Here is a 27,898-nt window from a genome sequence, read left to right as displayed (position 1 = left end):
CATTGATGAAGAAGTTGAACAGGATGGGACCCAGTACTGATCCCTGGGGAACACCACTAGCTACAGGCCTCCAACAGGACTCTATGCCACTGAGCACAACCCTCTGAGCTCTGCCTTTCATCCAGTTCTCAATCCACCTCACTGTCCACTCATCTAACCCACACTTCCTGAGCTTACCTAGGAGGATGTTATGGGAGACAGTGTCAAAAGCCTTGCTGGAATCAAGGTACACTACGTCCACTGCTCTCCCCTCATCTACCCAGTCAGTCATGCCATCACAGAAGGCTATCAGATTGGTTAAGCATGATTTCCCCTTGGTGAATCCATGCTTACTACTCCTGATCACCTTCTTTTCCTCCATATGCCTGGAGGTGACATCCAGAACAATCTGTTCCATCACCTTTCCAGGGATGGAGGTGAGGCTGACCGGTCTGTAGTTGCCTGGGTCCTCCTTCTTGCCCTTTGTGAAGACTGGAGTGATATTGGCTTTCTTCCAGTCTTCAGGCACCTCTCTCGTTCTCCATGACTTTTCAAAGATGATGGAGAGTGGCCTGGCAACAACATCTGCCAGCTCCCTCAGTACCATGGCTGCATCTCATCAGGGCCCACGGATTTGTGAATGTCAAGTTTGCCTAAAAGTTCTCTAACCCAATCCTCCTCAAGCAAAGAAAAGTCTTTCCTATGAGGATGACTGAGCACTGGAACAGGCTGCCCAGAGAGGCTGTGGAGTTTCCCTCCTTGGAGATATTCAAAAGTCATGTGGACATGGTCCTGAGAAACATGCTCTAGGTAACCCTGCTTGAGAAGGAGGGTTGGACTAGATGGTTTTTAAAGGTCCCTTCCAACCTCAACCATTCTGTGATTCTGTGAAGGAGGAAGAGGCCGCAAATGGGCTGGAATGTCTGCTTTGATCTTGCCCTTACCCAGAGGCTGGGTGAAGAGCTCAGGCCCTGGATGCTCAGGTCTACAGCCAAAGGAGGGTGATTCTCAGACATGTCCCTGGATCTCATCCCTAAAGAGGCACCTACAATGAGTGGGGCTCTTGGATGTTGGGCTGGGGCACCAAAGACATAGGAGCAGGGCATGCGCGGCCAGTCTCTGCTAAATTACCCACAGGCTGCCCCAATGTGCCCATCACCAGTTCCTATGCCTGCAATGGACACTGCCAGCCCAGGGACCTCTTCACACCCCAGCTCTGGGCACCTGGGCTGCTCTGACTCATCCCAGCATCTGTGCCACCAGCAAATTTCATTACAATAACAAGGTCTGCCAGTGAATTAATTATTAATGATTATTGTTTAATATTTATACAGTCGTGGGCAGGTTCGCTCCAGCCGCATTACTCGCTGCCATGGGTAGTGGTGTGAGGGACAGCCTGGCGAGCCAAGCCACGTGCCAGGACATGGCATGGGCTGTGAGGGTCCCAAAGAGAGTAGGGTGCCAATGGCACAGGGTTTTGGGTTGTTTCTGGAGCTGAGAGGTGGGGAGTGGTTTGGGTAGAAGCAGTCTGCCTTTGGCCCCAGGGGTTTTCCAGCCCAACAGCCTTTCCCATGTGATGCCAGAGACGCTCTGAATAGTGGAGGGACCTACTCTTGCTCCAGACCCATGAATGGGGACACAGTGCTACCATGCACTTTCGGGAAGAGCAGGGGATCCCAATGCCTGAGTCCCACCACCACTCAACCTGTGCTGTCATTCAGAGTGAATTTACATGGTTTTAGCTAACCCAAAACCAGAGTTCTTAAGGCAGAGATGGCTGTGGTTGGAGTGGGCATGGACTGGGCTGGGGCACCTCATGTTGTGTTAGCAGCCGAGTCTCCACAAAGCCCCACAGTAGTGGGGTGCCCCTACTGCAGCAGAGCCAGGGGGACTCCCAGAACTTCCAGCATGGAGTATGGGGATGTGGGATACAGTAGCAGCGGGAGGATGGCTTGCATTCTCTGGGTGCTGTGGGGTCAGTGCTGGGTGCTATGTGCAAGGTGCTGTCGGATCCTATGCCTGGCCACCCTTGCTGTCCCTGTGCTCAACGGCAACTCTGCTCTGCTCTCACCACAGGGGCTCCCTCCAGCGACGTCATCCTCGTCTCTGCCATCATCACCATCAGCCTTAGCGTCACCATTGTCCTTTGTGGGATCTGCCAGTGGTGCCAACGTAAATTGGTGAGTGTCTCTGTGGGACGGGATTGGACAGAAGCATTCCCCACGGGGAGCAGAAATGGGGGGCCCTGCATCCTGCCGTGCCTCCTGCCCTAGAATATTCAATTCATCCACTCCCCATACACAACTGTCCAGGAATTGGTTCACTAAAGTGTGTTAATTAAGCAGCAGAAGCAAGCGCTGCCCCCAGATGCCCCTCCTCAGAGAAGTTGAAGAGGCAGGAGGGAAGGAGAAGGAAAAAGGAAGGGAAAATTCCTTTTCCCAAGCAGTTTGCACTGTGGCCAAGAAAGCCTACCCGCATACTGTCCTGTGCCACCAGCCCTGTTCCCCTCCTAGCGGGGCCTCCCTGCACCTGCACAGAGGAGCAGCCTCTGCTCCTAATTGTTTGCTAATTGGGATTAATTGAGCTCTTGCCTGCCCTGGAATGGAGTAGCATGTTTAACCTGCTGTTGGAAATCACCACCAAGTGCCTTGATTGCAGGTGCCGTTTAGGAGCAAGTGCCAGCTTCATTACTGTATAGCAATTCTCCTGTTTTTTTTTTTTTTTTTTTTTTTTTTTTGGGGGGGGGTGCAGGAAGGTGAACTCAATTAATGCAGGCTCAATTTATCCTAAAATTGTATGCTCCTTGCCTGTTGAGCTGGTGTTGGGGTAGCCCAGGAGGTGGCTGTGTATGGAGGACAGTGTTCTTCCCCTGCCCCTGAAACCATGTGGGGTACATGCCCTACATCTGTTCTCCAATTCGTAGAGGAGTGCTGTCCGAAGACGCTTTCCTGATGCCCTTCCCCCTTCCTAAGGGCCCAGGAAAGATGTGCCCAGAGTTTTCCCAACCTACCCAGCAGGGTGCAGCCTGGCTGCTAAGCAGCAGATGCAGCAGCAAGTGACAAATTGGAGGCTGCAAGGGCAAGGGCAAAATCTAGGTCAGCGCCAAACTTTCCTGCAGATTGAGGGCATGAGGTGTAGTCACAAAGTCTCTGGAAAGCCAGCACCATTACCAGTCAGGTGCCCTCCACCTCCAGGCTGTGGGACTGGACTGGCCACTCTCAGAGGGCTGGGTTGCTCCTGGCACAGCTCTGGCCATGACTGCGCGTCTCCTCTCCCCACAGGGTAAGCGTTACAAGACGTCCCTGGAGACTGTGGGTACACCAGACTCCAGTCGAGGCCGCAGTGAAAAGAAAACCATCAAGTAGGTGCCAGGCCAAGGCGGGGAGGGGGATAGGGGCTGTGGCTGCCTTCCCCCTTTGCACATGCCATGTGCCCACTGCAAGCACCTATTGGTGTCCTGCTTGCACAGGATGTTTGCTAACGTACTCCAAGTCTCCAGGTCTCCAGTGTGGGCACTCTCTCCCTTCAGGTAGCCGGAAGGTCTCTCCTTGGGGACCTATGTGACCATCCTCTTTGCTCTGGGCTCTCAAAAGCCTGGGAGGGCTAATGCGCCCCTTACCATAGCTTAGCCTGTCCCCTGGCATTCTTGCCATCCCCTTCACCAGGGTGGAGGTGTCCCTGGGTTCTCTCCACTCCAGCAGTAGGAGTGCTCTAGGGAGCTCCTGCTTGGTCCAACACCAAGCCAGGATATCACTGCTCTCTCCAGTATCCAGCTGGTGTGCTAAGCTCCAGGGCTGCTGGGATGGAGCTGCAGGGATGCCTCCAGGCAGGGCCTGTTTCATCCTCTGGATGAGCTGAGAGCTATCCCTGGGACCACATGCCACAGTGGAGATGGGAAGGGGGCAGGCAATAATGCCAGCAGGGTAGAGATGGGATGTAAACCCACAGTACTAGCTTTTCCTCTCACGTGCCCTGTTGTGTGACATGTCCCTTCTGTACTGGGCTGCATGCCTGCGGGCAGGCAGGTGGCCGCCAGAGGGACAAGACAATGGCACATGTAGCTCTCGGCACTCCAAGAGGCTCTATGTGGTGTTCCATAATGCTGGAGCCATAGGAGGGCCCGAGTGAGGGCTAAGCGCATGCACACAGCCTGTCAATGGCCTTTGAAGTCCCTGAGTTGCTTGCCACAGGCTTGGCTTTGAAGCCCACGTTTTGTTTGCTCCCGGGGGCACCAGGTTGGATGCAGGGATGCTGAAGTCGGGAGGCGACATGGATGGAGATCAGGCTTCCCCCTGGTCTCTCCATGACATCAAGGAGCCTGTTCGGAGTGGGAGGGGCCACAGTGCACCTTTGGCCCAAGGCAGGAGCGCTAATGCCTGCATCAGAACAGGCACCAGAAGGGCAGTGGCACATCTGGGCCCTGGGATGGTAATATGTGGGCCGCACACAGGGCAGGACAAAAGGAGTGGCACATCTGGAGCAGCCTCCTGCAAGCCTCAGAGCCTGCTGGGAGGAGCAGGGTGGAAGCAGTCCTGCCTGTGGATGCTGGATCCGGTAGGAAACAGCCCTGCACCTAGAGGGACCAACTTGGCTCCCTAAGAAGGGGTCCTGGTGGTAGACCATGCTGTGTGGATGCTGTGCCTCCTCCTGCATCGCCTCCTGTCTCAAATTGTTGCTCAGATGCCTGGTGGTAGACGCTGACCCCAGGAATCCTGCTGGACACAGCTCTCAAAGAGGTGACAGGAGCACGCCTGACCTGATGCATTCCCAAAGGCACCCTGGAGATCCCAGCAACCCCGATACCAGCCGGACCACCATATCAGGTCCTGCTGGGCTGTTTGCATCCCACTCCAGCACCAGCGAGGGAGGCAGATAGCCCCAGGAGCAGGGATGGGGATTAGCTGCAGTCTCCAACCTGTGCTACATCCTTCTCTCCTTCCCAGCTGGCAGAGATGCTGGCTCCCTAGAACCCTCCCTGCTCTGTTCCTCTCCATGTGTGTTTGTGTGCCCACATGTGTGTGTGTGTGTGTGTGTGTGTGTGTGTGTGTCCAAGGGCTGTGCACACGTATGTGAATGTGCCTGGGGATGCTGGGCGCTGCCACTTCTCTTTGCAGGAGGACTCAGCTCGGTGACCTGGCGGGAGGAGGGCTGCCAGACACTCACTCCTTCCTCTCCTCACAGGCATTCAGGTTCTTTCTCTTGTATTTCCCTTTTCTTTCTCCCTTCATCTCCGGCCACCACCGTAGTGATCTAGACAGAGACTTTTGGAATAACAATGACAACACAGTGCAGCAGAAATGGAGCTCCTACCCTCCCAAGGAATTTATCCTAAACATTTCACCCTACGCCCCGTATGGTGATCCACGGCTTTCCCTCAAGTGAGTCTCTCTTTGCCTGCTCCAGTTGCGCCTCGTGAGTATATGAGCAGCCCCATTAACCTTCCCTGCTCCTGGCCACCCCCTGCACCCTCACCATGGGGCAGTGCCCACAGGGACGAGCAACCTCTCCAGCCCACTCTGGGTGCCACAGGGCCGGGGTTGTATGTTGGGCCCCCTGCCTCCAGCACCCTCCCCGCAGCACCAGTCAACTCACTAACATGGCTTTTCTCTCGCTGGCACTTCTAAGCAGCTCTCTCCACCGCTTGTCCAGTCTGGGATGAAAAGAACCTTTTATTTACGTCCCTTCCTTCCCGTACCTTTATTATTTTGATTTTTTTTTTCTTTTTTTATGGTTTTACCACCATCACAACCTCCCCATAGGGCCAAGGTGCCACCATGCCAGGGCCGCCACTTTTTGCAGTGCTGATGTCTCTCTCTCTCTCTCTCTCTCTCTCTCTCTCTCTCTATCCGTTTCTCGTCCGTCCGTCTGTCCATCCACCTCCTGCTCTGGCTCTCTCCTCCCCTCCCCCCACCACTCCCTCCATGTCTGTCTTGGGCATCCGGCCCGGTGGCCCGGCCCAGTGGCTCTCTGTTGTCAGGGGCCAAGCTGACAGCATCGGCTGCGGCAGGGCTGGCAGCTGAGAGGGACAGCCGCCCCGGCGAGAAGCAGCGCCTCAGCGAGGACGGCATGAAGAGCAGCATCTCTGCCCACAGCGAGCCTGGCGTGGGAAAGGCGGGCCGAGGCCGCTGGCACACAGTGCAGAGCCACTTGGCCGCAGGGAAGCTCAGCCTCTCCAAGTGAGTGAGCAAATGCAGCCCTAGCAGGGCCCCTGCCATGGCCACCACCATGGCCACTACAGGCCAGGAGAACTCACAGGACCGGGGCAATAGTAACGGAGGAAGGAGAGCAGCCTGCAAGGGCTCAACCCCTCCATGGCATCCCACAGGCTCCTCTGGGTGCCTCACTGGCTGCTCCGATTCCCTAGGGAAGATTTGGGGAAAAGCCTGAGGTTTATGAGATTTAGGGAGGACATGAAGCTTTTGCCATTTCTGCAGTAGATCAAGCAGGCTGGGTAGAGATTTCAGATGAGATCCTCAGCTTGGCAAAATCAGCATCACTCTGCTGAGTTAAGTGGAATTAATTTATCTGCCAGAGCTGCAGGCTTGGTCCCACATTCCTGATCTCCACTCGGATTTCCTGTGTTGAGTCGCGGCAGACTCGGTAGTTAATTCAAATACCATGTTGTCCTATAATTCCCTGAATAGCAAGTGTGCTTGGGTGCCTTATCTAGGGATCCAGCAAGGCAGTTCTTTGGAAAGGGCAGTGCATCGTCGTGTGCCGCTGCAGCAAAGCGCCATCACTAAAGCACTTCCTACAGAAATGTCAAGGTAAAATCTGAAGTACTTCTCACATCGGTCTTGTTCCAACTGTGCTATTAGAGGAAAAAAACAGTGTGAAAGGCAGGAGCTTGTCAGATAAAGCTTGCCAGGCCCACCTTCCCTAGCTTACATGTGTATGGGGTCCTATCATGGATCCCCTAGAAGTGCAGCCTGGCCCTCCCACTTCCCCTTTTCAGCTTGGTCTTGCTCGTGTGTTCTAACACAGTGGGTGGGAGGTGTGCGTGAGCAAGGGGAGAGCATGAGGAAGAGAAGGAAGACTTGCACTGAGGCTTTGTGTCAAAACAGAACATCTCCCTACCCTCCACTGGGGGGTCTGTGCTGCTTCTGCAGGCTGTGGGAAGTGTAGCTAAGAAAAGGCAGTCCGCAGATGCTGTGCAGACATCAGCATATGGGAAACTCAAAGCATTTCTGCACCTCCACTTGCTGTGACAAGCCAGGTTGAAATCTCCTGGGCTGTGGCATGTGATTTCAGGACCCCAGCAAGTGCAAAGGCATCCAAATCGGAAAAGGCGCTCTCTGCTCTGAACTTGTAACTAATTGCTGCCAAGAGCCAGACAGACAGACAGACAGAATTGACATGCTGTGCTCAGCTTCCGCAGCCCAGCTGGCCCCCGTCACGTGCCTGGTGTTTTGGAGGGGCTGGAGAGCAGAGTTAAGGGGATCGGGGAAATTGCCCTCAAAGCCTCCTGCCTCGCAGCATTTTTTGCCCTTAGGATCTACTTTAGGCTCAATTTCTGTGGCTTTCAGGCTTCTCTGGTGTTCATTTCCATGCCTCATGACCTGATCTAGATCAGTGCCAGGTGAGCAGGTCTGCAATAGTCCTCCCTGCACATTTGCGCAGAGCTATGATGTGGTAGCTCGTGGCACAGTGGCCAGGTGCCAGGCACCCAAGACAGGGTGGGATCCAGGCCAGGCACCCTGGGCACTGGCCCAGCTCCCATGTGGCACAGCCTGCTGCCAGGAGCTTGTGTCTCCAGCTGGCTCTGGGCCAAGTGGAGCCAGATTTAGTTTCCTGTGACTGAGAGGTTGTAAAATGAACTAATTTAGGAGTTGATAAAAAACTGAAACAAAGTCGATGGCAGGCAGAGAGGAAGGCAGGGGAGGCACAGCACCTGGGCAATGCAGTTGTCTTCTGCTTTGGGATCCCAGCTCTAGAGCTAGGCCAGGCCCAGGTCCATGAAGCGGGAGGGCTCTCTGCTCCTCTGAACTTCCCTCCCTTTTCACTCTCATTCTTGCTCTTTTTTTTTTTTTTTTTTTTTTTTTTTTTTTTTTTTTGCTTTTCTTTCACCCTTCTTTTTTTCTTCTTCTTCCTCTCTCTCTCCCTGCTGTTTGTCACATTTGGTTTCAATCATTGCCCCAGCCTGGCCCCAGCGGCAGCAGAAAGAAAGTAGGCTACTGTTAGTGAAGGCGATTCCCCCCGTGCTGGGCAGGGATGGTGATCTCAGGAGGGTCTATGGCTCCAGGGTCACAGCTACCTGGCTGTCTTCATATGCAGAGACTCCTGAGAGCCTTGGACACAGCAGCTGGGCTGGACCTCCCTGGGTTGCATGGCCCAGATGGTTGCTGGAAGAGCTTCCCAACAGTGCCAGACCACATCTGCACACATGGCCAGCTTCACACAGTGTGGCTTTGCCCAGCAGGCACCTGGCAATGCATTTTATCGCAGGCCGCCTCCAGACACCTGCAGGGACCACATTGCACACTTGGTTGGGTTTAAGTAGTAGTGCCACATGCCAGCTGGATACAAGCCTGCATGCTGAGCTTTGGCTGCACATATGAGCTACATGTCATATGTCTGGCTCTGTGATTAGCCATGAGCTTTGTGGGCTGTGGCAAGCGACTTTCTCCTGCTTGCTGGCTGCATGAGTTGATGGGGTGACGCATGGCTGGCTGCTCCCTCCAGGAGCTGGCCCGCACCTTGTTGAAGGGCCATACTGAGCACTTTCCCAGGGGCACTCGTGCCTGGCTGCATGGGCCTGTCTTGCGTGTGCCCTGGGGCTAGCAGCATGGCTAGCTGTCAGCACCACCGCTCCCCCCCACTGTGGCTGCAGCCTCTCCTGCTCTTTGCACGTGCCCTTCCTGCTGCCCAGGTGAAGCCCATCTGGGCCTCTGGCTTGGGCCCATGGGTTTCTCCATGCTCGCAGCAGGGCTGGAAGACCACTATGGCCAGGGCTGAGTCCCTGTCACCACCCTTGCTGCTGCAAAAAGAGGTCCGTCCCCCTGCTTGTGGGCAGCATCTTGGTGCGCGGGACCTGGCTTGGCCCCTAGGTAGACCCTGCGTGCTGTGGCAGTCTAGCCTGCTGCAGCTAAGGAGCCACAAGGCTTGGCCCTCTTGCACCAGGACCTGTGGGAAGGCCCCATCCTACACAGGCCTGCCAGCCTCCCACCCTGTCTCAGTCCCCAGTGGGCCAGGAAGGCGGAGACCTGATGCATGGTGGTGGAGGGCTGGACGCTGAGGGTGGGAGGAACAGGAGGGTGGGTTGGCTGGCAGCATGTGAATGGGAGTCGCGTGGCCACAGAGGGATTCGCCTTCATGCAGCAGCCTCAGTAGCTCTCAAACGAGGTCAGCCGGCATGCTGGGAAGGCACCAGATGCGCATCAGCTGCTGGAATGGGAGGGCGCCAAGGCGGACAGGCGCAGCGGTGCCAGAGTCCCAGCCCACCAGGATCAGATGGCGCTCAGGAGGTGCAAGCAGGGCAGATGGGTGAGATAGCCATGGTGCAAGAGCCTCCTGCTTCTGGAGAGGCCACGACAGGGCCAAGAGCCAGAGAGACTGGTCGCTGCATCTGCTGGCCCCTGCCAGACTGCTCCCTGCGCTGGGGCATCTTCTCTCTAATGCTCTTCTTTTCCTTCCTCCAATTTTGCCCCTTCACCTTCTTCTCCTTTCTCTCCTCTCCTTTGCCCTTCCTTTCCCTAAGTTTCGAGGACTCCACCTTGTCCACAGCCACTACCCTTGAGTATATCCCCACCTCAGCAGGCGACCCCAAATGCCAGAGGCCCCGCACGCTTATACGCCAGCAAAGTCTGCAACAGCCCCTCAGCCAGCATCAGCGGGCCAACCACAACCAGCCCACCACCAGCCAGAGCCTGGGCCACCTCCAGGCCCACAGCAGCTCTGGCTCCAGCACCAGCAACCCCCGGGGCTACCGCAGTGGCCAGGCACGCCAAGGCATCGCTGCTGGCTCCAAGCATCGGACAGCAGGTGGCCGGAGCCGCTCCAATCCTGGCAGCTGGGACCATGTGGTGGGGCAAATTCGGAACCGAGGCTTGGACATGAAGTCTTTTCTGTAAGTCTTCTCTCTTGTTTCTGTGTCCTTTACTCTCCCCTCCTCCTGCAGGTCACTATCCCGGCTAGCAGCAATGCTCCGCACTGTGCCATGCTGCATGTGGCCCTCAGGAGTGCAGCCATGGGAGGACCCAGGCCCCCTCCAACACCATCACCTCTCAAGTAGCTGAGGACAGGCAGAGGGATGGGTCTCCCCCCACCATTGGTGGCTGGGGAGATGTTTCATATGCTCTCAGAGTTAGCCGGGCCATGTTTGCTGTGCATGGGGGGGCTTCATTGCGAGTCCCCTGCCATGTTGCTGACCAGCACAGCTGCCTTTTAGAAGGGACTTGCTGCTCCTGGGGTCCCTTTTGGTCTGTGGTGAGGTCAGATGTGTCTCCTAGGCTGAGGGATGGGATGTAGAGTCCTCACCCCATGGGCAAAGTGGGAAAGGTCTTGCCTTGTCCCGTGTAAAACACAGGGAGGCTGAGGTCTGTCCTCAGGCTCCTTGACTGCCATGATAATGTGAAAATGGGCTGAATTGCAGCCTGGTAGGGTGTTCAGGTTGCATGCCCAAGAATCCAGGCCATCGCTAGGTGCTCTTCCCACAGCATTGTCTGTGGGTGGTGAGATGTTGCACCAGGGAGGAATTTTCCAGCTTGTGGAGCTGCCATCAGGGGTGTGTTCCCAGGGCTGTGGAAGCAATGCCCCCTGAGCAAGAGGGGAAAGCAGCTTTGCTGATGGTACTCCTCACACCAAGGTGACTGTTCAGCCCCAATATTGCTGCCTATCAGCCTCTGGTCTGCCTGTGCTGTGATCTGCAAATGCAGCTTTGTTGGAGCTGCTTGATGTGTGTGATCTTTAATCTGTCTTAAATATATCTCCTAACAATGGTGGCTTTTAAATCGCAGATGCTGAGGACTAATCTGAGTCCTTTGCTGTCATCATATCTCAGCACATGATACTGTCACTCCTTCACAGACTATGTCCTCCACTCCCTACCCTCCCTGTTGTCCTCACCCATTGCCACCAGCCTCCATTCACTCCCCAGGAACAGAGATGCCCCACGTCATGGTTACACTTCTTGCAGGGGTGAGGGGCAGCAGGCCAGCTCCCATCCTCATGTCAGTCCACACAGTTCCTTTAGCAGCAAGGTTGAGTCAGAAAGATGAGGACCTAGGAGATGTGCGTTTGGTTACCCACTCTGCTCCCCAGGGCAGCTCTGGTAAAATTATTTAACCTCCCAGCCCAAATTATCCCACACCGGCTCCTCTGGTGTATTCACCCAGAAGATGCAAGCCATTCTGCCAGTCTTACTAACCCCCATAGCCACCTTCCTTATTGTTAGCTGATGCATGGTTAATCCCAGTCCGTTCTGGGACTGTTCACACCCCCTCTTCTCCTCCACATACATGTCACTGTGGAGTCTCTGCCTCCTGGCCTCTCCCTGAGAGACATTCATAGAAAGCTCTGTTTGATGCCTTCCTGATTTATAGATGAATCTCATTAGCCATCCTGAGGGTCATATTCCTCTCTGTTTGCCCAGTATCATCACTGGTTCCAGCCTTAATTGGCAACGAGGGGGAGTATCCACAGAGCAGGGATATGCTGAGCAATTGCACTGCTTCCCCATGGAGGAATCATTGCTATTTACCACCACTGCTTTCCAACTGCTATTAACTTTGCTTTTTCTCTTTATTCTGTTTACCATCCTGCCTTGCTCCCCTGTGCCGCAAAGCAAATGCAGCCATAAGCCAGGGGAGGCTGTGCTAACTGGGTGACATAATCAACGAGGCCCTTCTCGAAGGGAAGATGGTGTCCCAGAGCCTCCAGAGGGTGAAAATACATGCTCCAGGAATGAGGAGGGAGCCAGGTGCCTTGAGCATTGCCCCATCCGTGGGAGGAAGGGGCTCAAACACATCCCCAGCACTTTTTACACCACCAAAGCAATCCCTTTACTAGAGGGTCTTGCATTTGGTCTCTACTGGCAGGCAGCAAGGATGCTTGAAGGAGAAGGGAGAGCATCTGGGAGGTGACCGTCCCTGATATACTCAGCTTTGCTTCCCTCTAGAGCTGGGAGGATGGTCTCTCTTCCTGAGCTTTACTTGCTGCTGGTAGCCATCTCCACCAGGAATTTTTCTAGTCTCACTATACTGGTGCCTCTGAGCCCTCCAAAGCACGCTGGGTTGAGGGATCTCTGATGCTTCTGGGTGCCATGCAGCAAAGCCTTGCCTGTCCCTTGCCTGTCCCAAGGAACATGGTGTGCAACCTTTCTAAGGAGCAGCACCTGCCTGGGTCCCAGCTGGGACTTGCCTCCCACTGTGGACTCTGTGGGCAGGGGAGAGGGGTGGCCACAACCACATGATATTACAAAACACTGCAGGAGCTCACTGTCCCACTGGGCTGGGGCCAGCAGCTTCTGGGCATGCAGCCCTGTCTGTCTGCCAGTCAAAGTCAAAGAGCCCTTTGGGGTCAGACCTCCGTCCAGCAGCAGGTACCAGCCTCTGACTGGAGCTGACACCATGCCCAGCAGCCTGGTCTTTGGTGCAACAGGCAGCTTGAGTAGCCCAGGGAGCACTCTGCACTTCCTGCCTCAGGAACAGAGGAAGGATTGTGGCTGGCCTGGACCCATAACGCTCCCTCCTGGGAACCTTCAGCCTTTCTCCCAACCTAGCCTCTGAAGCCCTGATGCCTCTCACACATTCTCCCTTTCACTCTCTGCGGTGAGGCTTCGGTGCTGTTTCTTCTCCAGCTTCCCTGTTTGATATTTTGTTCCTCTCTCTCTCTCTTTCTCTCCTGTTTTGCTTCCTTCTCCCTGTGTGCGGGACTGCCTGGGCAGGGAAGGCCGGATGGTTGTGCTATCCCTGGTTTTGGGACTCTCAGAGCAAGATGACTTTGCCAATATCCCTGACCTGCAGCCCACTGGGACAGAGCCGAACCAGCCGAACGCTCAGGGGGACAAGAGGTATGAGTAAGGAAGAGGGCAGTCCTGCAGGAGGAGGCGACGAGGGCCTCACCCAGGGTTGGAGGAGGAGGAGGCTGGCCTCATGGAGCGTGAAGGTTGGAGCAGCAGAGGGTGGCACATCAGGCAGCCCAGGCACCGCACAGTGACGTTTGCAGACGCTGGCAGTTCCCCTCTCAACCCGCTGGTGCCCACAAGGGGGAGGAGCTCATCCCTCTGGAGTTGCTATGCTGAGTAGACCCCAACCCTCTCCTTCTCCCTCCCTGACTACCCTTCTTCCCTTCCCTATCCTCATCCACCTCCATCTCACCCTGCGCTGTGTGCATACTGGTGGGATGCATGCCTGGGGGCAGCATGGAGGGAGGGAGTAGGACAGGAGATCCCTGGCCTGGGAGAAGGAACAACCTAGCCATGGGCTGGTTGGTCTTGCAGGAGAACCTCCTGAAGTTGCCATGTTTGCAGAGACAGCATCCTCTGACCTCGAGGGTCAGTGGTGTATTGCTCCCAGGTGTTGCACTGCTGAAACCTGGAACCTGGCAGAGGCTGCCTGCCATCACCTGCTGTGGAGCCAGGTCTCCATGGCAGCTGCTTGTCTGCCTAGGGGTGGTGGGCAGCCACCAAACTCCATGGCTTGGACCCTTGCCTGGGGATGCTGCAAGCCTCCAGGCTGCTCCAGCCGCTGCCATGACATGCAGCCAGGAACTTCTCCTGGGGCAGCAGAGAGGCCAGTGCCAATGGCAGAGCCTGGGGAGTCCAGAGCAGCCACTGCTGTGAAATGCTGTCAGGAGCCAAGGAGTCCTGAGCCATGGGGAGTGGGTGTTAATCCCCTCTCAAGCAGGGAGGAGGTGTGAAGCAGGCAAGCGCTGGCTCCCCACGTGATTGGTGTGTTAACGAAGTGGGACCATTCTCACCCACTGACTATTTTTACCTTGTTCGGGTTGTGTTTCACTCCATATTTTAGCACTTCCCTCCCCAGTGTCACATTGCACAGCCTGTTCCTGCCAGGAGCACGGGGAGCCCACAGAGCACAGCCCCATGTGCCAGCATGGCTGGGTCTTCCCAGCGCCTGTGTCCAGGCACCCAGCACCTCCTCAGCACTCCGGAGCTGGATGGTGGCAGCTGAGGGCTGCAGCCAGACCCTGTTTCCCTTCCCCTCTGCTCCTCTGCCAGCCCCAGTATCTGTTTTGAAAGGCCCAATCCCATGTAGACCGTCAGCAGTTCAGTGTTCTCTCCCACCTTCCTCAGCTGAAGCTTGTCCTCATGCCTTCATCTCCCTCCCTGGTCCCTGTTCCCCTCTGGCCCAGCAGGACGCAGGTGAGATTAAGCCGGTGACGGAGGGGTGAGCTGGGCTCCGAGGACACGAAGCTGGTTGCAGCATCCTCTGCACTCTCACCTCACTGCCTGGCGCTCCTGGTCACTGTGTGCTATTCTGCTGTGAAACGTCTCCTTTGTTCCCACATCTCTGCTTCTTCCTTGCAGCCTGGCCCTGGTGGCTTCAGCCACAAACCTTATTCTGTCTGTCCTCCATCAACTAACCTCTCTCTGTCTACCCTGATCCTCTCTTTCCCCCCTTCCCTTCCCACAGGCAGTGGGCTGGTGGTCCTGTGGTGGAAGATGCAGCGCCGCCTCTCTTGCACTCTCTTTCTCATGCTCTCTCTCACTGTCCTGTGACCTCAGCTGATGCGCTCCATTTCCCAGGCCGCTTCACAGACAAATCACCGAGAGGTCCCCGTCGCTGGCCACCGTCTCCTCTGCATTTGTTCTCACCCTGTTTCTAACCTGACTTTGCCTCTCCAGCTAGCTCGATCTCCTCCTTTATCTCTGTGCACCATACCGCCTGTGCGGGCAAGCCACATGCGTGCATGCACTTGGAGGGTGTGTGTGTGCACATGTGCATGCATGTGTGGGCATTGCTGCTGCTCCTGCGAGCGTTTTGCTGTGTGGGTTACCTCTGTGTGTGCACCTCAGGGGCTCTGCGTGTGTTGCCATCCCCATTACACTGAGGTTTTTGGTACTTCTCCATTAGCATGTGTGTGTGTCCATCATGCACATGGCTGCAGGAATTTTGCGTGTCTTGAGCTCGCTGTAGGAGTCTCTGCGTGTGTCTGGATCCATGTGCACTCATGTTATTCTGAGGCAGTACTCAATGCTCAGCATGGTGTCTGTGTTGCACCAGCAGTGCATCTGCATTGCTCTGCCATGCCGTGGGTTGAGGCACTTGAATTCTGTTGATGCGCCTGTCCATTGACTTATCACGGTGTCTTGATGTGTGTGGAAATGTCGACTTACAGCTGTCTAAGTACTGGAACGAGTGCACTTGTGAGTGTGGACATCTCTCCTGCATCTGTGCATGTGTGGGTGGATGTGTGCATGCCAGCTGTATCTGCGTGCATAATGTGTCCTTCTTTCTGGGGTGAGTTTGGATCTGCCTCTGCCACAGGAGCCAGTGAGGGCTGTCCAGGTGTGCGTGTGCTGCCCCTCTCTCTTCCGGCGTGATCCTCTGTGTCCCATTGTTCCGTTATCTTCACACCTTGTGGCAGCACAACCCCACTGTGTGCCTGCCCATCCCCATTGCCACTGTCATGAGGGCCAGCACATGTCCCGTCACTCTCTGCCCCTCTCCCCATGGGGCTACTTCCTCCTCCCAGCACATTGCACACAGTCCTTCTGCAATGCCAGAGCTGCTGGGCCCCCATCCCCTCTACGTAGGGCTGCGAGCTAGAGAAACAGTCAGGATGGCACCAACTGCCTCTGCCAGCCCTGAAACCCAGCTCCAGCAGTGGAGCGCTGAGTGATGCTGGGGGCTGAAATGTGCAGGGAAGAAGAGATGGCCCTGGGCTGATGGAGCAAGAAAGGAAGTGGGGAAGGTTTTTTTTAGTCATGCATTGAGCTGCCACTGTGGCAAGCAGCACCCGAGGGTCAGAGACAGGCAGGTGGATGCAGCCACAGTGTAGCCCTGTGCCTTTCCGCAACATCGCCTGAGAGAGTAGCATGGCCCTGCAGCTGCAGTACGGCACCACCAAGGGCGCTGCAGCTGCCAGATGGTGAGGTAGCGGGAAGTGGATGTGGTTACAGATTGCACTGGACTTGCTGTGCTGGCATGGAGGTTTGCAAGCTGTTGCAGTTCTGCTGTGAGCCAGCTGGTTGGTTCGGGGTTGTGTTGGACCTGCTGTTGGGTGCCGTCACAGCTCCCAGTCAGCATGCCCTGGATGCTATGCACACCCAGACTGGCAGATGGGCACTCAGCCCTACCTGTCAGCAAAGTGCATGGCAGAGGCTGGGGAGATGCAGTCTGAAGGCCAAAGGTGGAGAGGCTTCTCGGAGGTACAAAGGATGCTCTGAGCTCTTGGCAGGGTCAGTCCAAGCCAAAGCCTTTGCAGGGCTTGGAGACCCTCACTGTCTTGCTCACTGCACTCAGCCTCTCTCTAAGGTGCTGTATCTCTTTCTCCAGGTTACCAGCTGGTGGAAAGGCAGCAAACACAGCCCCAGTGCCTGGGCAGACCCAGCAGCATGATGAGTCTGACCGGAAGACTGAGCCACGCTCCTCTGTCTCAGATCTCGTCAACTCACTGACCAGCGAGATGCTCATGGTGAGTGACAGCTGGAGACCTTGCTCCTGGCCTTAGAGCAGCCATACCACCCATGCCGCACACACCCATGCCATTCCACCAACTGGTCTGGCTGTCCTGAGGAGCAGGACATTCCTGCTGCTTGCTTCCTTCCTGATTTGTTTTGGAGATATTTTGGGCTGACACTGCTCTAATGAGGTGCGGGCAGCTCCTCACAGGGTCTTGGCTTCATCCTCGGTCATCCCTAAGCCTTTCTGGGCCATGGCTCAGCATGGCATAGGGAGCAGGCTGTTTTGCTTTACGGCAGGTCATTGCCAAGATGTTCTGGGTTGCTCCAGCTCCCCACACCATCGTGGTTGGTTTGATGCAATGGTCTAGAATGGCAGTGCCATTGGGGCAAATTGTGAGCATGTTCTGGGCACCTGTGCTCTGTGGGTTGGTGCCTCCTAGACCCCATCCCTGCTGTGAGTTAGTGCTGGGATGGTTTGAGCTCTCCTTCTCTGTGCACAAGTCTGGATATCTCACCACTCTCCTTGGCTCCTGCTTGCTCTCACCCTCTCCCATGAGAGGCTCAGCACATCTGAGCCCTGCTCTGCTGAGCCCCCAGGCCCCCTTTTCACCCAGGTGCTGTGGTCAATATGTCCCTGGGTCAACTGAGGCCCCAGTGAGTTGACGCAGCCCATCGCCCCCTAGGTCGGCACAAGGGAGCTGGTTCAGGAGATTGGACAGACAGGCTGTCAGCAGGAATTTGGCTAATTGGTGCTCCCATTCCCCGGGAAGTGAATGCATGGAGCAGAGCCAGGAGTCATCTAAGGAGATGCCTGCAGCAGGGAGGCAGGGAGAAGCTGATGCTGTCTGACAGCTCCCCAGACAGCTGTGAGTGCCTGAGGCCATGGATCTGGAGATTAATTGTTTGTCTAAACAGAGCAAAGGGCTCAGGGCCTCATGTCTGCTGGCAGTGGTGTGGTGAAGATGTGGCTGCTGCCTGCAGGCACCAAGAGGAGGACCAGAGGCAGCAGGAGGGGTGGTGGAGGCTGATGGCTCTGCTGAGGGGTCGCGTTCACATCTCTGCAACAGAGGTGGTCAGGAGGGCTGGGGGCAGCACCACAAGATGCTGGCCCCCACTGTCAGCAGGAGAGCTGCCAGCCCTGCCATGGGTTTCCAGCAGCAGTTGATCACTCCAGAGGTCACTCCAGAGTAGGTTGGGATAGGCTTGTTTCTTCCATGGAGCACAAAGGGAGGCATGATGCTGAGTGTCTCGTGGTAGGGGTAGCACAGCCCTCTGCCATGGCACAGTTTGCTGGTGGAGAGGCCACATCTGCGCTCACAGCCCTGTGCTCACAGCCCATTCACTCCATGCCACAGCTCTCCCCAGGCTCTGAGGATGATGAAGGACATGACAGCTCCAGCCGGGAGAACCTGGGCCGCATCCAGTTCAGCGTTGGCTACAACTTTCAGGAGTCTACTCTCACTGTCAAGATCATGAAGGCCCAGGAGCTGCCAGCCAAAGACTTCAGTGGCACTAGTGACCCCTTTGTTAAGATCTACCTGCTCCCAGATAAGAAGCACAAGTTGGAGACCAAGGTGAAGCGGAAGAACCTGAATCCACACTGGAACGAGACCTTCCTCTTCGAAGGTAAGGGCAGGCTGGATTGGGCTGGACTGGGCTTGTCCTCATGGGCTGAGGCAGACCTTCCCAAGGTACCCGCAGCCAGCTTGCACCACACACCCTGGCAGGAGAGCTCACCAGGAACAAGGTGATCTGGGCAAGACTGACTTAGCCTGAGCTGTCAGTGTGGTGGTCACTGGCAATGAGCAGAGCTTGCAAAGCCACAGAGGCTGAGCTGTCACTGAAGGTGTTTGCTCTGTGTCCAGCCAGGGCTGGAGAGGAGGCTCCTTCCCAGTCCAGGTAGGGCCTGATACATGCCTGGGGCCATGCAGACACCTGTGGAAGTACATGACTGACTTACTTGTGAAGAGCGACAGCAATGGCTTGAAGCCATGTAGCTTCTCCAAAACAGGATGAATGCCCAGGGCCATAGTCTATTCTTCATCCACTATCAGACAGCAACATTTCCCCCCCTCAGCACAGGCAAGGCAGAAAGATACTGGACTGCCCTGTGGGCACCAGCACATGTGTATGCTGCTCATTTTGGCTGGGTTTGCTCTCCAGCCCCTTGGCAAGTTCCCTCCTCATCTCCTCTGCCTCCATCTCCGGTGCAGGTTTCCCCTATGAGAAGGTGGTGCAGCGAGTGCTGTACCTCCAGGTCCTGGACTATGACCGCTTCAGCCGTAATGACCCCATAGGGGAGGTGTCCATCCCCCTCAACAAAGTGGACCTCACCCAGATGCAGACCTTCTGGAAGGACCTGAAGCCCTGCAGCGACGGCAGCGTAAGGCCCTTGCTTGTTCACCACAGCCTCCCAGGCCAAGAATGTGGCAGGAGTTACCTATGATCCCAACCCCACTGTTCTCGGGTGCAGTCCTTGAAGAAGGAATACACCAGGTCACTGTACTAACCCGGCAGAGTCAGGTCTTTGGGCTGCATCAGGGATGGGTGCTGGTGAATATGGCCCTATGGGGTTCCCAGGTGGGAGTGCTCCAGCCAGATCCCCAGTCCCCAAAGTCCTCACCAGTCCAGGAATGGTTCACTGGTGAGCTGAGTTGCCTGACATGCTGTTAGCTGCCAGGAACTCCTGCAAAAGGCAGCTCTGAGGGAGCAAATCCACATGAGCTCGGATGACTTCATTCTGTAGAAACAAGAGCTGGAGCACATGCTGTCACCTTGTGTTTGTTGTCCTGCCTGTGTCATCTGCTTGTTATCAGAACAAAGAAAGCTTCTGTTTTGCTTTTTATTGAAGGAAAAGGTTTGACTTTTAAGGTCAAACCTTTTAAGGTTTGACTTGTGCTTTTCTTCCCAAATCACTTGCCATTTTCTATCTGGAAATTAAAGAAAGCATTTAAATATCCCGAATAGCCTGTCCAGGTGCTGATCTGTGCCCTAATGGCCTCTCCATCTCACAGGGAAGTCGAGGAGAGCTGCTTTTGTCCCTGTGCTACAACCCCTCTGCCAACTCCATTGTTGTGAATATCATCAAAGCGCGGAACCTCAAAGCCATGGACATTGGGGGGACATCAGGTATGAACACCAGTCCCTGTCTCTTGGCATGGTCAGTGTCCTGCTGGTTCAGGCAGTCACTACTGCGAAGTTTCCTGGGTGGAAAGGGATACTGTCCTGCTCACCTGCACATTGCAGGAGTCAATGAAGGGCCTAGCTAGGGGCCTAAGAGCAGTGTGCTGTCCCCCCAGACCCCTATGTGAAGGTGTGGCTGATGTACAAGGACAAGCGGGTGGAGAAGAAGAAGACAGTAGTCATGAAGCGGTGTCTCAACCCTGTCTTCAATGAGTCCTTCGTCTTCGACATCCCCACAGAGCGGCTGCGTGAGACAACCATCGTCATCACTGTCATGGATAAGGACAGGCTGAGCCGAAATGATGTCATTGGCAAGGTAGGTCCTGCCAGTGCTCGTTCTCCTGCACACAGGGTGGGGGCACAGTTGAGGGTGCCATGGTGGGGAGGAAGGAGCTCACAACTCAGCTGCCATCGAAGCAAGTCACCAGGAAGGTAGGAGAGACTGCATCTGGCTGCCACCCAGTTTCCCACATTGGGGGCACAGGGAATGGGCTTTGAAACATGATAGTTGGTTGCAACAGGGTTGTTAGTACAAACCAGAGGGAGGCCCACTGCCCTCCCTGCAGACACCAAGTACAATACAGGTCCATGGTAGCATTGCTGCTGGCTACAGAACCTCCTCTCCCCTGACTCAGGCCACAGGCACCCAATTTCTTCCTCTGCCAGGGCACCACAGGTGCACATCATGGGCACAGGCCCCACGCCTCTGCCCTGCTCCAGAGCACACACCACAGAGGTTAGTCATGGGCAGTGGCCCTCAGCTGGACCTGCCACTGCCAATGAACACAGGCATCACAGTGCCACCAGCATGTGCTGAGATGGGAGGTCTGATCCAGGTGCAACACCACAGTTTTAATGACCCAATGTGCCAAACATCTTTTTCTCAAACTCTCTCCACCCAGACATGCTCAGCACCACACTGGCCATTCACCATGTGGTCTCCAACCAGAGAGTACATGAACAGCAGGATTCAGCACACTGCAGTCCTCCTGGAGGCTGCAGAGAAATCCCACAGATCCAGAGACAATGCCAGGCACCTTCAGCTAAGTGTAGAAGTCCAAGCCCCTAGACAATACGTATCCTTTCAAGGGCAGAAACATCTGGGGAACATCCAAGACCGTATGTTGACTTGAAGAGTGCCACAGCTCTGTTGGATACAACTGGTGCTGTCTTTGTGGACTCAGCATCACTTGAGTGAGGCAGTGTGGTCTGGAGTGCATCTGCCAAGAGGAAGAAAAAAGGCAGCGGAGAGTTCCTGTGTCTTCCCGGAACTATTCCTGCATGGCCTTTCCCCACACTCATCCTGCTTGTTGTCTGGATGGGGATTTAAAGCACACCTCACGCTAGTCTAGGTGTTCTTCCACCTTCCTTGTGGCCACCACTCCAGGATTTCAGTCCTGAGTGCCAGATTAGGAGTTGCTTTGGATTTTGGCAGCAGTTAGGATCTGTCTGAGAGAGGAGCTCTCACTCCTTGGTGAACTCCAGAGCAGTTGTTTCTCAGTCAGATGGGAAGCAGCAGGAATTGTCATGTTGGTGCTCTGAAGGAAGACTGATGTGAAGGACCAAGGCTGCAGATAGCAACCCCAAGCCTGGGAGGCATTAGGGTCCCCACTGCTGTGCTCTGTCCCCCTCCCACCTCTTTGGAGAAGGCAAGCTAAGGAGGAAAATGCAGCCCATATGAATTCCTTCATGGTTGGACCTTCTCTTTCATGTCTGGCCCAGACTGAGACTCTTCTGAAACTATCACCACCAGCTGTAGTGTCTGGAATGAGAATTCATTCATCAGAAGTGAAGCTGAGGTCTCCAACCAGCTCACCAGTGAGAGTTAGTTGCTATTCATGGCCAGACTACGGCTGGTTCAAATCCTGGTGGAGACAGGCCATGGTGCTAGCCAGCACAAGTAACAGTTCATCAGCCCAGCTGGCAAAAATGAGCTAAGTGTGATAAGCTGGCAGCAGACTTCAGCCCCTCCATTTCTTAGCAGCAGCATGAGCCAGGTGAGGGGCTGCATGCCCATCTGAAAGGGCTGCACATCTCATAGTGGCCCCAGCACATGAGGGCCAGTGGTGCACCCAGCGTGGCCTGGCCAAAGCAAACCCACCAGGATCCAGGGCTGGTGTTGCACTCTTCTTGTGCTTCAGATTCTGTCTGGAAATGATGCCAGAGGTGCCACACACCTCCCTCTGCTCAGCCTTCCCACGGCACACTTCACACTGCTCTATGGCACAACCTACTCCAGGGTGAACTTGAATCTAATGACAATCTCTTTATAGCCAAGCAAAAATCAAAGCCCCATGTTGCTCCTTTGCGCTGTGACTCTAGATGGAGTGACAGAGACCCCTGCTGTGGCAGCACCATCCCCAGATGTGGGGCTATGCATTGGGCGTGCAGGGACCTAAGTGCTTGCATGTGGTAGTAATGCACTTGCAGGGCTGGTTGCTGCAGGCCTGTCCTGTTGGGGTGACAGAGCTCCCCACAAGCCCGATGCTTCCAGTAGGTGACAGCAGAGCCTTGTGGTTGCAGTATCCAGCAAGCAGAAAGCTGTGGCCAGGGCACCAAGGTGGTATGTGTGCCAATGCTGGACCACATCTCAGCCCCATGGATCCCAGCAAGGGCCTCATTCTCAGCAGTGATGGGATTACACAGTGTGTCCCAGTAACAACAACAACAGAAAAATTAATCCACTCCCAATTTGATTTAAATTAAATCTGTACAGCTCTCCACTCATTATGATAACAATGATAAACGAGTGCAGTAATCTCCATTATTACTGCTCACCACAGAGAGTCAGTTATTCCCAAATGCAACGTCGTAATAAAGCAAACGTGTACATTGAATTAAATCTGGGAGGAGGCAGCTGGAGCATTTTGGCACAGATGAGGCAAGTGCACAGCAGAGGACCAGAGGTCCCAGCTCTGCCGTGTGCACAGCCCCAGCAGGGACATTGCTGAGGGGACACCATAAGGCTGAACCAGCCCAAGCACCCATCACCAGAAGGTATTTCTAGCGCCAAGCGAGCATCACATTGTGGCTGTGAGGACAGACGGACAGTGTCTGGAATGCCTTGGCTTTGCATTAACCCCACGGGCAGTGTTACAGCAGTGGAGCAAATGAGAATGGCTGAGTGCGGCAAGCAAGAAGGAGAGGATAGTGCCCTTCATGGGCCTGGATGTGGCATCATGGCTGGCAACAGACTAATAACTTTCAATTGAAAAATTACCAGTATTGTGCAAGCTCAGATCAGGTACCGCAATCCCCTTAGCCAGCGCAGCAGCTACAAGCTCCTTTAGCCACCTCAGTGACACACGTCTTGGCTGTCAGCTGTGGAGAAGGTTGACCACACATTTGCTGCATCGCCATATGGAAAATCGATGGGTAAAAATAACCTACCCTGCATGGAACGGCTCACACTGGCTGCACCTGATAGCTAATTCAGATGCCAATGGCCACCACAGTCTGGGAGGGCTGCAAGGTGATGGATGAAGCTGTCTGCAAAAGGGGCAGGGTCTGACAGAAGGAGCAAAGCAGAGAGTGCTGCTGCAGGGGCAGAAGGGCAAAACAGCTGAGTGCAAAATGTGGAGGCAAGAGGTGCTACGTAAAGGCCAGTGGCCAAGGTGTATGGATGGCTGCAAAGCCATGAATAGTCCCAAGCTGGCCCTCGCTCAGCCCTAAGAGACGCTTTGGGAGCAGCTCAGGGCACTGCTTTGGGAGTAGCATGGGGAGGGATGAGGCAGTCTCAGGGGACTGAGTGCGCCGGTCCCACGGGCTGTGTGTTTCCCTCCCCTGCAGATCTACCTATCCTGGAAGAGTGGCCCTGGTGAGGTGAAGCACTGGAAGGACATGATCGCCCGCCCACGGCAGGCAGTGGCACAGTGGCACCAGCTAAAGGCCTGAGGTGCTGGAACCTGAGCACCGGCTGGTCCCCTGGCTCACAGCTCTGCGGGGCTCCCAGCGCGGGCGAGGAGCCGAGGTACCAGTGGGACATGATGGCCCTGTGATCAGAGGGGGGGCCAGAGGTGCCCAGGACCACAGCAGCTGTGACAACACAGTGCTTGGGGACCTAGTACAAGAAGGAGTGGTGCCCCTGTCCCCACAACCATGCAGGACTTCTCCAAGTGCTTCCAGCCACTGGCCTCCTGCCAGACCTCCTGTGCCCCCATGGTCCCTCCCTGCATGAGAGGGGTCACCCCCTGGCCTCAGCCCCTTCCCACTCCATAAAACCTCTCCGAGCTGCTGGCATCACCCGAGCAGGGCAGTTGGAGCCTGTGTCCTGCCCCCAGGGGTGACGGCAACAGTGGTCTCCCCCTGCCCTGCCTCTCCCTGTTCTCCCAGGTCCCCACAGCCTGACAGGTCAAGCCAGGCAGTCCCCAGAAGGGCCAGCAACCCTAGGTGCCATGCCCTGGCCCTGCGGTGGCTCCTGGAATTGGAAGCCATGACACACGGTGCGTTAGCCAAAGCAGGCTCATTTAGTTATTTCCCTCAGTTGAGATTGTTGCTTTACTTCTTTCTTTGGGCTCGGTGAGAGTGTGACTTCAATAAGCCTGTACTTGCCCAGCCAGCAGTAGGAAGCAAGCCATGGCTGGCCTCAGCCCAGGGACCCACAGCACCCATGCAAGCCCCAAGGATACCTGCTACATCCTGCACCCCCTGAGGCCTCACCAGAGGCAGCGAGATAGCAGTCTTTCATTATCCCCACCCTGGGCACCTTTCCAGCCAAGCTGGGCAAGGGCTGAACTCTGAGGCAAGCAGCAGCACTCTGGCAGAGGCTGGCTCCCAGAGCATCCCCTGCGCAGGGTGCCAGAGGGGCACTGTGCTGGGGTCTCAGTGCTGAAAGCTGTTGGAAGAAGGGGATGGCTCAAGAACCATTACCCACATCCCGTCCCCACAGTGCTAACCCCCAGGCTGGACTCTCCCCACCTCCAGTTCAGCTCCCACACAGATTCATGTGCCGGAACCCTGGAGTGACTGAATGATGGATGCCAGGGCAGCGGCTTCTCCTCAAGATGGGGTCAGACTGGCCATGGGAGCTAGCATAGCACTTGGGATAGGCCCTGGAAAGTGATGGATGGGGCTGCCCTGCATCAGGCTGATCCTGCAGGGCTGGTGATGCTGGGGTAGCTAGTTGGTCCTCCTCAGCACCCCACTCATGGACTGACAGGGTCAGCTATGACTACCCACCAGGGACTTGGGGCTAGGGTCATCCTGACTCCCATGTGGGAGGCTGGCTGGTGGTGGAGCAGGTCCATCAGGACCACAGCAGTGCTGGATGTGACACATGACCTTCCGGACCCATTGCCATTCCCAGCAGATGACATCTCTGCATCTTGTTTTCCCTCATGACGGTCCATTGCTTCACCAGGATTGGCACCAGGGAAGAAGGATGTTGCTGACAGAGGCTGCAGATGCTGATGAGCACTCATGTTCCCGTGAAGCCTGGTCAGGGTGACACGGAGAACCCTATACACTTCAGCCAAGCTCCTTGAGACCAGATGCAGCTGGCAAAGGGCACCTGCTAGCACCTGGCCTTGAGGGTGGAGGCTCATTGTGGAGGGCATCAGCTAAGCCATCTCCAGGGGCAGCCAGAGGCGGGGAAGCGAGAGGCAGGCAAGGGTGCTATGGCCTCAGCAGCAGTCTCAGGTCATGGCATCTCTGAGCCCTTGCAGACACTGGGACACCCGGAGTAAGCCCAAAGCTGGCTGTGTCTCCAAGGAAGCCAGGTTCTTACTGGCTGGTGCTCTCTCATCACTAGTCTTCCTGCTTTCCTGGGCCTCGCCAGCAGCAGCAAGCACCCCGATGCCATGGAATGCCAGCTCCCTGCCCATCCAGTGGTGCTGGGGAGGTCACCAGGCAGTGGATGCAGCTCTGCTGAGGCCCTGGCAAGCTACACCATGCAGCCAGTCACGGGGTATCCCACAGCGTGGAGCAAGCCATGTGCACCTGAGCTGGGCTGTGCTTCCAACCAGCCCAGGTCAGGGACGCCCTCAGCGCAATGCAAGGACCACTGCTCTCACCAGCCTGCCCAGACAGTGTGCCGGACAGGCTGTGTACAGTCGTAAGCCCGTTTTTTTAGAGCATCAGAGTCTTTTATCTTGTTGATGTTATCCCTGCGTTCCAGTGTTTTCTAGCCCATGTACAGCACCTAGTGCTCTTTGCAACAGGTGCGTTTTTACAAGCATCACAACAGCTCTCTTTGGGGCTAATGGGCCAGGGGCTTTGGATGACTGAGACTCTGCTGCACCGTTTCCCATTGCCTCAGGAGCAGCTGGGCAGGGTTTATTTTTTGTTGACCCGGCAGGCAGGGAGATGCTGCATCAAATCTGCCCCAAAGTGGGAGCAGAGCAGCTGTTTTGGAGACCCATTTGTGCCCTTGTGAACAAACCTGGGCAGGGTGACAGCACTTTTTATTTATGTATCCTGCCCCAGCAGCCCTTGGCCAGCCCACAGACATCTCCAAGGACCACCAAAGTACCCCTTGCAAAGAGCTGGGGCAAACCTGGGCATCACTCAGCACTGGCTCCTGACTGGGGCTGGCAGGAAGTGAGCGGACAAGGCTGGACAACCTGCTGGCACTGCAACTGTCCCAAGGACTGTTTGGACAGCCAGGGAGGGCTTGGCTGCAACAGAAGTCCTTCTTTAGACAGTCTTGGACAACCTGGAGAGAAGTAATAATACCGCTGCTACAGTAATAATAATGCTTTTAGGGACATTTGTATTTTTAGTATATTCTCTCTTTTTTAACCTAAAAGAAGAGACTTACGATGCTGGGGAAGGGGCCAGTGGCTGGGCAGGCATGGAAGCCAGTGCCAGGCTCATGCACCAAACTACAGTGCTGGGCCACACTGGAGCATCCCTGGGTCCCTGGGTCCCACTGGGCATGGGGTTGGCCTCAGTTGGAGCTGACCTGAATCCATGCTCCCACCACAGGATGCACCAAGGACAGCAGAGCCCCTGGCACCTGGGATCCCCCTGCTGCAGCACCCTTGGGCACCCCATTGCTCCAGGAACCATTTCTTTTCTACGGCTGGCTTCCCAGGAGTTGTGTGTTCATTTTTAACCTCTAGAGATCTTAGCTGTATCTTGTTTAGGTATTGATCTTCGTGTGACGGTAACGTCCAACTGATGTACAAAACATGGGAAAAAACAGAAAAAAACACAGGGAAAGACAAAATCCCAGATTGAACTGTGGAGAGTGGGTGGTCAGAGTGAAGGGGGGCAGCCCAGCTGGCATCAGCTGCCACCTCGTTTCTGCTGAGTTGGCTTATATAACATGTCAGACATGCAGCCTGACATATTTTATAATAAAAAAGAGAGAAAACACCCACATTCACAGGGCAATTGTGGGGCCAAAACTGAAGGGCAGAAGATTAACTCAGCCCATCACTGGCCTGGCCAGAGCAGAAGTAGGGGGTGTTTCTTTGCAGGATCCTATTTTTGGGGAGTGGGGACCCTCATTTTCTGGAGGCAGCCCCTGTTCTCAGTAATAAAGGAGTCAGCATCTGCCAGTGTGCCTCGTCTCTGGGGTTGGGGACTGGCTGCTAGGGTCCCCCAACTGCTGCGACCATAGCAGGGGTTGGCCAGGGTGGGGAGGCGGTTCACTGTGTCACCTGCAGGTGGCCAAGCATCCCCCCTGCATGGAGCATCCTTCAGCACCAAGCATTCCCCAGTACTTAGTTCTCCCTGGCATCAAGTTCCTCCCAGCAGCAAGTATCCCCCAGCATTGAGCACCCCCCACCAGTGAGCATCCCCTAGCAGCGAGCACTCCTCAACACTGAGCATCCCCCAGTACTGAACAGGGCTCTTCAAGTCTAGGGAAAGATCAGGCTCAATGTTAAGTGGGTGAAGCAGAGTCCAGAGTTAGTGAGCAGAAAGAAGGGCCCTCAGGGAGGTGGAAGTTGAGGAAGCCCCATTACTCAGCATTGCTGGGTGCCCCATGCTGAAATGGCTGAAACTCCCAGCTCAGCATGCCTGCTGAAAACCCAGGAGTCACCCACAGCATCCATCCAACACTGTGTGGTTGGGCGTGCTAATGAAGCCTTTTAATGAGGGTTTAATAAGAGCAGTGGTATCCCTGGCACCATAATCCTCTTTAAGATGAGGTTGATGCCAGCAGTGCTTGCAGGGGTTATGCTACCCTGGCCAGCACCTTGCCTC

General features: G+C 55.4%; 1 protein-coding gene across 1 annotated transcript; it reads left to right on the top strand.

The window, feature by feature from the left end:
• Positions 1 to 186: 186 nt before the first annotated feature.
• On the top strand, positions 187 to 27,241 carry SYT7 (synaptotagmin 7; the record flags this gene model as incomplete). Its single annotated transcript, XM_062576273.1, has 13 exons — positions 187 to 226; positions 2,056 to 2,159; positions 3,261 to 3,340; positions 5,226 to 5,357; positions 5,940 to 6,155; positions 9,677 to 10,045; positions 12,863 to 12,988; positions 16,437 to 16,575; positions 17,920 to 18,190; positions 18,778 to 18,947; positions 19,579 to 19,693; positions 19,864 to 20,063; positions 23,537 to 27,241. Coding segments are annotated over 13 exons (2,067 nt in total), but the record flags the coding sequence as incomplete, so codon positions are not given.
• Positions 27,242 to 27,898: the final 657 nt, after the last annotated feature.

Source organism: Rhea pennata, chromosome 5, assembly GCF_028389875.1.
Source record: "Rhea pennata isolate bPtePen1 chromosome 5, bPtePen1.pri, whole genome shotgun sequence".
Lineage (NCBI taxonomy): Eukaryota > Metazoa > Chordata > Aves > Rheiformes > Rheidae > Rhea > Rhea pennata.
This window is presented reverse-complemented; position numbering and strand designations above follow the sequence as displayed.